The following is a 10,000-nucleotide window of genomic DNA, read 5'->3' as shown; positions in this document are numbered from 1 at the left end:
TGCGAGCTAGCGAGCAAGCCAGTCTGCTCCCCGGATGAGCACGTTTTATGCGATCCACCGTGCACAGCAATGCCGGCCCGCGCACTAAGCCTTCTTGCGATGAGCAGCGCGAAAATAATCGTCCCACTTATCCGTTCGACACAAAAGAGGAATGGCCCGGTCAGGCTCGGAAACTGTATCCTTTCGTACAGTGAGCGCAGTTCCGGCAGCCCTGCTATTGAAGAACCGAATTCGATCGCCACGGACACGGTCGCTACTCGCTCTAAGCTTTCCGATACGCCGGATTTGATAGTGTGACCCGTTGAAACCCGCAAGTGGTTGCAAGCACGGGCTTGAAGGGCTTAAAACGATATTAAACCGAAAACATGACCTACACCATCGCTGGGTTAGAAGACGGACCCGGAATGAAACCGAGCGAACGAATATGCTCTCTGGGGAAATTATGAATTCTCTGCATCCGCCCGGTCCTCGGTGTTATGTAGGTCAATTCCAACCGAACGCTGCCTTTGTGGCCGTTCCGTTCGTATGTGTGTGTGGCAGCTTCCGTGCTCCGTGGCGCATTCAGCGACTTTGACTTTGGCTGGTCTTTGGCCTGCCACGACAAAAGAGTCACTAATCCCATATCCGACCCTCCGGGGGTCTTAATGAGACCCCAACGAATGCGTTTTATGTAGTCTCATAAGTCAGATCAGGAGAAGGAGGAGTCGGAGTTGGAGTCGAAGAAGGACACATGCGTGTTCGGATATTAGTGCTGCTGGCTCTGTTTATTCCATTCCTGGTTCGGTGGCGGATCGAGCTTCATCAGCCGTCCGTTCCATTACAATAATTACTTCACACGGAAGCACCCACCCCATTGGCTGGACCTTGGCTCGGGAAAAAGCTCGTAAAGAAGACGACGAAGCTGGGAGTGCAAGGTGGTGTCGGGGCAAAATGTCCTTCCGACCGAACGTAGTTCGACTGATCGGCACCGTCTGATAGCGTGGCGACGTGGCTCCACCTTGAAGAAGCCTGAACACAGCTCCTTATCAAACAACTCGGACACTATCCGGGGCGGTGTTTTACCGATCTTCGTCACGCAATCGCGCAGTGCTACCGTGACAAGACGGGGCCAGGGCGCACATGCCAACGATTGCGAAGCAGAGAGAGAGAGAGAGGAGTGAAGAAATAAACCACCCCGGAGAAGGAATGGAGATGGATAAATCCATCTCTTCCACCTGGGCGGTAGGTCACCTTCCATCTAGTTCTGCTTTTCTGCGAATTAATTTTCCCTCCCCCCCCCCCCCCTAGACTTTGGTCAGGAAGGTCAGCGCGCGCTTGAATTGATGATAGGGATTAGAGGCAAGAAGCGAGAGAGATAACACAAGAAGGAATCCCAATCTTCTTCCTAGCACACGACCGAAGGAACGATGGAAGGAAGAAGGCGTTGTTTTTTTTGCGAACCAAAAACCATTTTTTTCCGTCCCTCGGAACGTATACGCGGAAATGTAACATTCCGTTACGATTATTGCACTCCCGGTCTTGGGCCCGATCGCTCCCCGGAGCCGAGTCGTCGTCGTCATCAGCGTCTGGATAAGCAAATGACGAACCACAGAAATAGAACATTGCCGGAAACATTAGCCAGCATGTAATTTTATCCCTCACGGCTCACGCAACCTGCTCACACAGTGGCCAAGGTGTGGGCTCTCCCATTCTTCACAAAAGGAGCTGCCTAATCTGCCCAAATTCTATCTTTCTAATGGTGGTTGTTGTTCATTTTATGCTGTGCAAAAATCAGCAACTAGCATGTCGTTTGATCTAATCTGCGTACCGGGACTGGACTGGACTTGCCCATAAGTAATGGAGGAGTGTGATAGAATGCTGACCCAATCTAACATACTATTAACCCTCGAATTCACCAACCATCTACCAACCTGGTGTCATGGCAAGTTCCATTTGAGTCAGTGCAAAGCCAACGAATACGGCAGTGAATCCCGACATCAAGTTAAAAATGATTTAGAAAAACGAAACAAAATGCAAAACACACAAACAACGGACATTGCAGAGATATAGCGAACGAGAGAGAGCAACTCTCGGCATCGCAGCATCTGCTCGGATCGCGCCGTTCACACCGTGGTCTGTTTGTCAGATTTTCCATCATTTGACACGACGCGCTTCGGTCACGGTTTTTCATTGTTGGATCAGTTTCTTTTTTTCTTTTAATCTCTGTCCCCTCCACCCTCGCCTCATGCTCCCACTTCTCATTCTCCCCTTCCTGGTCTGCATCTAAATTGAAGCGAGCCAAAAGTTAAAAATATCCGCGAAACCGCGCGTACCCACGGAATGACTCACGGAACACGACCGAACGTGGCGCGATGGTCGCCCCGCCACTACACTACTATCGACATCGGTTTTCTACTACTGCTACTACTCCTACTCCTCCGACCGGACCACCAAACAAAGGGTGTCAATTACAGTGCTCGTCGTCGTCACCGGAACGAGACGCAGATCAGATCAGCGCATCGTTGGCGGCGGCGACGACGACCGATGGTGCCATCTCGCACGCCTTCGGACGATTCGCTTGCCTATCCTGCCGATCATCATCATCATCAAAGGAGAAGTGGAGCAAACGGGCAGCGAAGCTGCGACAGAAGATGAATGGATCTGCTCGAAAATGGCTTCCACCACAAACCGCGGAGGTGGAAGGTCGCGAAAAGACCGTTGTTGTCGTCGACGGCCGGCCTTTGACGACCCGGGGCCTCTAGCGGCCGGCATCTGGTCTGCTACTAAGCTACACGCATTAGTGCAGACCACCCAGTGGCCACACCAGGGCCCGATTTTACTGGGAAAATGTAAACAGCGTCCGTGTCGGACCACGGATTGTATGTGGAGAATGGCAGACAGCAAGAAAGAGAGAGGGACAGAGCGTGAGTTGGATCGAAAGAAATCAGCAAAAAAAAACACCTACTTTAGCGCTTCCTCGTGCCAGTCCGGTTCCGTCGACGAGGCCGCCCATTTGTCGTTGTCAATCGCTATCGATACCTGGCTGAGGGACTGCTTCAAGTTCCGGGGCATGATGTGGATCGCGCCGGGGATGCGGATGCGGCGGATGCTCCTCCAACTCCGGGGCAACTGGTCCAACATAAATAACTTTTTTCCCCTTTTTCCCTCTCTCTCTCTCTCTCTCTCTCGCTCTCTTCGGTGCACTCCTGTTGGAACAGGAGAAGGACTAGTGGGCAGCACACGTGTGTCTCTCCACGACGCTGTTGCTGTGCTCGTTCGCTTGCTGCTTCACAGTTCTATCGGTCGCATCGCGTACCACTTGAACACACTCCTCCTCCACCGAGGGTGAGAAAAGTCCTTCATCTTGTGACCGGAGCACACCTCACACAACAACACCCGCAGGGCCCCAATGGATTAATTGGCTTTCTTCTCTCCCGTACGGTCCCCGGTTTGCAATTGGCCGTCCCCACACACCACACTTTGACTCTTTCGAGCTCTTGTCGACGTCACTTGAAACACTGATCCGCTATCAACTTGTCGCGATCGTTGACAGTTGTCCACCGGAGCGTAGAAACACGTGACCACCGTTCCACCGTAGCGCTGGAACGAGTTTTAGCGACACACCGAGCGCAGTGTCGCGTAGCTAATGAAGTTGTCACTTCCAATTTTCGGTCACATAACACGAGACGAAAGACACACTACTCCACTCACACGTACACACGGTCATTAACACTTGCTCCTAGCGATCGTGTCTTGTCGAAGGACAAAGCAGAAGGCCCCTGAAAGGCCGATGCGATCGTGCGATCGTTCCGGAAAAATAGCGATCCAGAACGCTGCTCTTCAACGAACTTGTTCACGGTACGATATCAAACTGGTGCTGCTACTACTGCGCCATCAGTATGATGGGGCTGATTCCGAATTCCCGAATAGACGAGCGAACCGAGAATAGCTACCGGGAAGCAGCAGAAGTAGCAGTGGGCAAGCTTCCGCGAGGTGCAATTAGCGACTCGTGAAAAGAGGTGTGAGGATGATACGGTGGTTCCGTCGCCACCATCAGTCGTGTCCCACTATTCCGTTTGCCATTGGTCACGCCAAAATCAAACAATGTGATTAGAGACCACCATCACATCACAACAAACCTTTGGCCGGCGATTGTCCCCTCCCGCGTTGAGGGGGAGAAAGCCACAAACCAGAGCAATATCAGTGACATCTCAATCTCAACTCGCCATGTGTTGTGTCGTCCTAGTGCAGGTGCGCCTGGTGTGTGCGCGAACGCTGACAAACCGGCAGCAATGGCGTTCCGCCTTTTGAGACAAAGTAGATCGATGACACTGGCACTCTCTCGCCGTCATCTCAAGCTCGCCAAATTGGTCACTTTCCTTGATTACTCGCTCGCTCTCTTTCTTTAACTCGTCTCGCAGTGTGAGTGTAATGAATTTGGGTTGTTAATTGTAGGATTAAAAATAAAATATAGATTTGCATTTGCGTCGACGCGCCGCCCTGTGAGAATCGCATCTGACAGTAGAACAAATGCAGCTCACCTTACGCTGAACCAAGTTCCCTTCATTCCGAGATTGTGATTTTTGTAAACTGCTGTATCTGTACGTCCATGCAGAAATACTTTTCCTTCCTGGTCGTGTATCGTCGTTTTTACTGGCGGCCACACTCGCGATCACTCAAACTGTCATCACGACCACGGGACCACGGGAGTTGGACAAGGCCTTCGCATTGCGTCTCAAAGCGTGTTCGCGGCCCGCTCTCCTGATTACTCTCTTTCTGTTTTCAAACTTCAAGCGCACAATACCATCACACTGAGATTAGATATTCCACTCGAAAGCGCGAAAATGGGATGTAAAAATATTGAATATTTCATCCATGAGGTGCGTCACCAGGAGGAACCCTAAAGAGCTACGTTCCCATCAAGGTGTGGGCAAGATTAACAAATCTTGAAATATGGTTTCAACACCATCACTAGCCCTCTCTCTCTCTCTCTCTCTCTCTCTCTCTCTCTCTCTCTCTCAATCTCTTGCTCTCTCTAACAACGGTTGCGGTGCCCGTTTGATGATGAGATGAGTTCGACGCCCCATCAAAAATGGATCATCAATTATAAACGACCGGGATAAGGCGCGTCCGGAAGGAAGGTCCTTGTTGTCGTCGCTGTTCCTCGGGAACACCTGAAACTCCTGTGGCTCTTCCTGGAGCTATCGATTATTGTCGAAAGGGTCGCAGGTAACCTACGTCAACCGGTGGAACAAACCGGTGAACGTCGGTTCGCAAAACGGGAAGCGAGCAAGCACACGGAGCGTTGCACACTTTCTCCGTTTCTCGTTTCGTTTCATGAATAAAATATCAACTTCCGCTTCCGTCTGATGTGTGGCGACGGTGCAGCAGCAGCAGCAGCAGCTGAACCTTTGACGTTCACTCTCAATCCGCGTTCGAGGCGCGCGCGACTGGTGCGAGAACCAATTAACGGATGGCGTTCACGTTCGCGTTCCTCTGAGTAATGTCTTCCTCCGCCGAGCGCACCACTTGCATTTCCACACTCTCTCTCTCTCTTTCTCTTTCTCTCGTCCCTCGAGACTTGCTGCACCTTCATTTCAATGCCGCAAAAGCGTATTAAACGCGCGTTAATCAACGTCACGATCATTCCGGTTCTGGGCGAGATTGCTTCTTTATCGATTTATCGTCGAAGAAGTAAACGAAGCACGGCCTCTTAAAACGGCACGGTCCAGCTAAACGATGGCAAATAAATGATCCCAAATTCAATCAACAAACGTTCCACCGACAATAAACTCTGCTCGAAGGGGCGCACAACACCGGGACACCAACACCGGGGGGATATGGGTTCGATCAATTAGCTGGCTTGCCGTTGCCTTCGAGGATCTTTCAAGGATTGGAAAGACTTAACTTTTTCGCCCTCTGTCCTAACCGCCCTGGTGCCGAGGTGGCAAGAAGAGGTGAAGCAGCCAAAAAGTTTTAATTAATACCATAATTTACTCCACCACAAGTGCTTCTTCCTTGACCGAGACCGGCTGCATCTTGGCCGTATTCTCGCGACTTGCTTGCTTCGTGGTAGAAGTGAAATGACGAGCAGTGCAGCCAGTCGGCTAGGTTGGCACAATATTGTGTCCTAGAAATCTCTAGAAATTTTGTTTTTTTCCAACCCCAAAAAAGGGGAAAACTTCTCTGATCCGAGGTTCAGACTCTTAGCACCAAAAAACACCTCCATCAATAGAGGATGGTTAAAAAGGATTGCTTCATTCCGGAATGAGGAACCCATCTCTTCCTTTCCGCCCCAAAAACCAATTAATTACCCCTTTATACATACCACAAATAATGTCAATAAAGTCCAAGATGTCTCACCTGTAGGAAGAAAAGAAGCAAGAAAAGAAGGGAAATCCGCATTAGCACACTCGGCAAACATCGTCTGGGGGCTGGAAATGATCTTGTTATCAGTGGCAGAGTATGGGGCAAGTAGCAATTAGAGGGTGGTAATTTCGTTTACCAACGGCGCCACCTCGCTCCAAGGTAAGAAGGTGTCGCTGCTACTTCTCGTTGAGTATGGCATCACCATCGCACCGTCGGTGGCCGGTTCACCAGCGGAAGGTGCTTACCAGAAGAAACGAAGGTTCGTTAGACAAACGTTTGCATTTCCAAACTCCACATTTTTTGTTGTACATGTTAAGGGGCTGGGGTGTGACGGGGAAACAAGGCGACAGAAGGCGAAGCTGGCTGGCTCCAGCTGCCTGTGCCTGTGTTTATTGAGCGTGTTGTGAACGCGCAGGGCGCTTCCCTCCCCTGGAATGGAGGCACATCGCCACCGTGTAAACTGAAATGGTAAACATTAGGCCACTAGGCCACCGGCGGTACAGCGAGAACAGAAGCTGCATTACAAGTGCCGAGAGGATCAGCGTATAGTTCCTCCTTCGCTGTTTACCAACGAATTGTAACGATTGTGGAATAATGAACATTGTTATGGTTTGGCGCTGGAGCGACAGCTACTATGAAGTGGATTGTGTGCGCTACGCTGCGTCCAGTGCACGCGCTCCACGCGCTACCGAAAACAATATTTGCCCTGCAGCATGTGACAGATACAGGTGGGGATGACATTCGCTTCAACTCAATCAAATTTTTGTTTCAAATTCTCGCGCACCCACCACCCAGTGGCCCGCGTAGGATGTGGCAGAAAAATGGAAAGCAAACAGCAGCAACAGCATGACCGCGGTGGAAGCACCTTCTCCTCTCCGCCCCTTTTGCTGCTTCTCTTGAGAAGGATTGTGCATAATGCCTAGTAGTAGTGGGCAGATTTAATTTTAGATCTGTTTCAGTTCATCACGAGGCGAACCCCATGTCCCAACGCAGCCAACGTTGTATAGTAGAGGGGCTCGGTCTTGTGCGGCAACACGCGCCACTGTGACGGCTGACACTGCGCTGGTGTCCACCATCATCACCATCACTAGTAGCAGCAGCAGCAGCAGCAGCAGCAGCAGGAGCTAACACCACATGAAGAATTAATTACTTCATTAAAATCTAATTCACTGCCGTGCTGCCATCATTTGGAGGGTTTCCGTCCGCGGCGTCCTGCCTCGACGCCCTTAGGTCCTCCTTGGTTTTTGTTTTTATTTTTTTCTGAGTGGCAAGTAATCCAAATTGTAACGGAAAAATGATTTCCTCTGGGAAAAGCGCAAACATTTTAACTGACGGTCGAGAGGTCTTCAACCGATCGATAGATCGAGGGACCGATCGTCATTGATCTTCGTCATTCGTTAGCGTCATGCTTGCTGCTGGTGGCAATCGTCTTGCGATGTGGCGAGGCCCTGGCGTTGATGGCATAATTGACACGTCCGAGACAATCGATCACCAATGACAACGTTCTGGAACGATTGCAGTCGTAGCGGTAGAGCCCTCTCACCCGCTCACCTCCTTCCCACTACACCCTAATTCGTCTTAGGTACCTGCGAGCCATCCGGTTGCGACATCAAAATGGCACAGCGAACGAACGAAGTGAGACGCGCAACACAACCGCGACACTCGGCAGCTCCTTCTCTCGCGCTCTTCCTTCGCGCTCGCGTTGATCGCGTGTGTCGATCAACGGGTTTGCGTTCGTAGCCAATCGATCAAGTGGTGGTAGTGGGAAGGGGGGAATGGGGGGCAGGATTGGTTCCGCGGTCGTGTCGCACAGGTCGCGTGAGTCGCACCGATCGATCGCCACGCTCGTCGTCGTCGCTTACTTTATGCACTGACAAGTACAAGGGGGCGGCGGCGACGGCGGCGCCGGGGAGCTAAAGAGAGGTGGAAGGGGTGATCAAGTGGCAACAAAACCGAATAATTAAACGGCAAATCACGCACACACGATTGCCCACCATTTGCACGATCGCGCGAGAGCTAGCATCGAGGCCACTGGCACGCAGTCGATCGATCTGTTCACACACCGATTGGCCTGCTCGCTCCGACCAGTGAGCACTTCATCAAAACGCTAAATACATACGCTGCGCGCTTGATCATCTCATTATGACACTTTCGCTCTCTCCACGGGGAAGGGCTAGTTGAAACGAGAAATGTATTGCCCCCGAAAAAACAAAAAAAAACATGTCGCCAATCGTATCGCAGTAGGCGCATGATCATGCACAGTTTTGGGGGCTCCCTCCACACCGTGCCATAAGCCGATCGTTCACCGAGAGAAGCGAACAACCGGCCTCTCCCCATTGTGCTCCCGAAGAAGAAGCACACGCCGACGCTCTCTCGCGCCCGCACGGATTGTTCTCTCGATCTCGAAGGACCGCTCCTTCTCGCCAGGGCCATCCGTGGCCATGTCGACGGCAGGCAGGCAGCCCAGCTCAGGCAGGCAGGCCGCTTCTCTCGCTCGACGCTCGTGGTGACAACGTGTGGCGCGTATCCGCGAACCGCGACCGGAGCTTGATCAACACGCTCGTCGCCATCACGGAGGCAGTGCCAAGTTTTCTCTCGTAGTGTACTGTACCTCCCTTGCAGTAGGCGCGCCGGTGTTTTTGCGAAAACCGCCCCGTTGCTATCGTTACATTTTCGTTTTAATCCCCGAACGTAGTGTGCGCGAGCGTTCCGTTCGACGGTCACCGTTTATAGCTGTAGTTCGTTTTAACCGGCCAAGTCCGATCTCGTTTTTAGTGTGTTAACGTTGTTGAGCTTAAATTGTGTTTTAATTTCGTTGCGTTTTTGCGCATTGTGGCGTCTGGGGAGCGATTTTTGTGTCGTCCATTGCGGTTTTTCGTCGTTGTTGTTGGATGAGTCGCTGAACGCATCGAGGAGGACGGACGCCCGTACGAATCGCAGCCAGCCACCAGCGCACCTGTAGTGGTGTGATAGCAGTAGGGAAAAAAAACGGCGAAACCGAAAGCCATCTTCATCATTGGATCGTCCTGCTTCACCGTCGCCACCGTACAGCGGATTGTGTGTCTTGCGAGGTGCCTATTTACATTTGTGACAATTCCTTCGCGCCACTAAATGTGTTTGCTTCGTTGTTTCTCACGTACTACACCGCTATCTTTCCCTCTCTCTCGCTCGGTTTCCGACGCGCTCTTTCTTGCCCCCTTTTGTCACCATCTGTGGCGCGCGCGCACGCCACCTGTTGCCGGCAGAAGAGCCGGTAACAAACTACCTCGGCACGACCACCATTCCGCGGCCACCATCCCAATGCCCATGGCACGACACGATCGTGATGGCCCGGCGTGAGGGTCATCCTACACTCGCCATATAGAGGTGCGGATAGTAAAGCGTTGGCGCGCACCACGCGCAGAACCCCCAGAGGTCGACGAAAACTTATTTTTATTTCGTCCGCACGCCGGTGGCGACCCGCTTTGCAGCCCCCTTCTTCGCTGCGCTTCGTCACTGCGCCATCGGTCGCACCAGGGACCGGCCATCTGCATTCGTCCTGCCGCTCTTGATGGTGGTGTATTGCTGCAGAGTGTCCACCATGATTACCGCGGACCACCATCGGGGCATCTGTGTGTGTCTCTCTCTCTCTCTTTTACGACTTGATCGCTTG

At 51.9% G+C, this 10,000-nt stretch overlaps 3 protein-coding genes across 16 annotated transcripts in view; 1 reads left to right on the top strand and 2 right to left on the bottom strand.

The window, feature by feature from the left end:
- Positions 1–10,000, bottom strand: part of LOC126569751 (G protein-activated inward rectifier potassium channel 3-like) — a 66,104-nt gene that overhangs the window by 36,467 nt on the left and 19,637 nt on the right. The window lies entirely within an intron of this gene.
- LOC126569749 (G protein-activated inward rectifier potassium channel 3) overlaps positions 1–10,000 on the bottom strand; it is a 60,456-nt gene that overhangs the window by 31,016 nt on the left and 19,440 nt on the right. Inside the window, exon 1 of one of the 3 annotated variants that reach the window (XM_050227045.1) lies at positions 2,945–3,907. The exons of the other annotated variants lie outside the window; for them this stretch is intronic. Coding sequence (XP_050083002.1) covers positions 2,945–3,120 — 176 coding nt within the window. The 5' untranslated portion in view covers positions 3,121–3,907. Of the gene's footprint in view, positions 1–2,944; positions 3,908–10,000 lie in introns of those variants that run through there. 3 annotated transcript variants of the gene reach the window in all.
- LOC126569750 (serine/threonine-protein phosphatase 2B catalytic subunit 3-like) overlaps positions 1–10,000 on the top strand; it is a 44,906-nt gene that overhangs the window by 25,480 nt on the left and 9,426 nt on the right. The window contains exon 1 of one of the 12 annotated variants that reach the window (XM_050227058.1): positions 8,876–9,419. The exons of the other annotated variants lie outside the window; for them this stretch is intronic. The gene's annotated coding sequence lies outside the window, so the exon portion shown is untranslated. Of the gene's footprint in view, positions 1–8,875; positions 9,420–10,000 lie in introns of those variants that run through there. 12 annotated transcript variants of the gene reach the window in all.

Source organism: Anopheles aquasalis, chromosome 2 (assembly GCF_943734665.1).
Source record: "Anopheles aquasalis chromosome 2, idAnoAquaMG_Q_19, whole genome shotgun sequence".
NCBI classification, from domain to species: domain Eukaryota; kingdom Metazoa; phylum Arthropoda; class Insecta; order Diptera; family Culicidae; genus Anopheles; species Anopheles aquasalis.
Note: the sequence above shows the minus strand (reverse complement) of the source record. Positions and strands in the feature narration are given on the sequence as shown.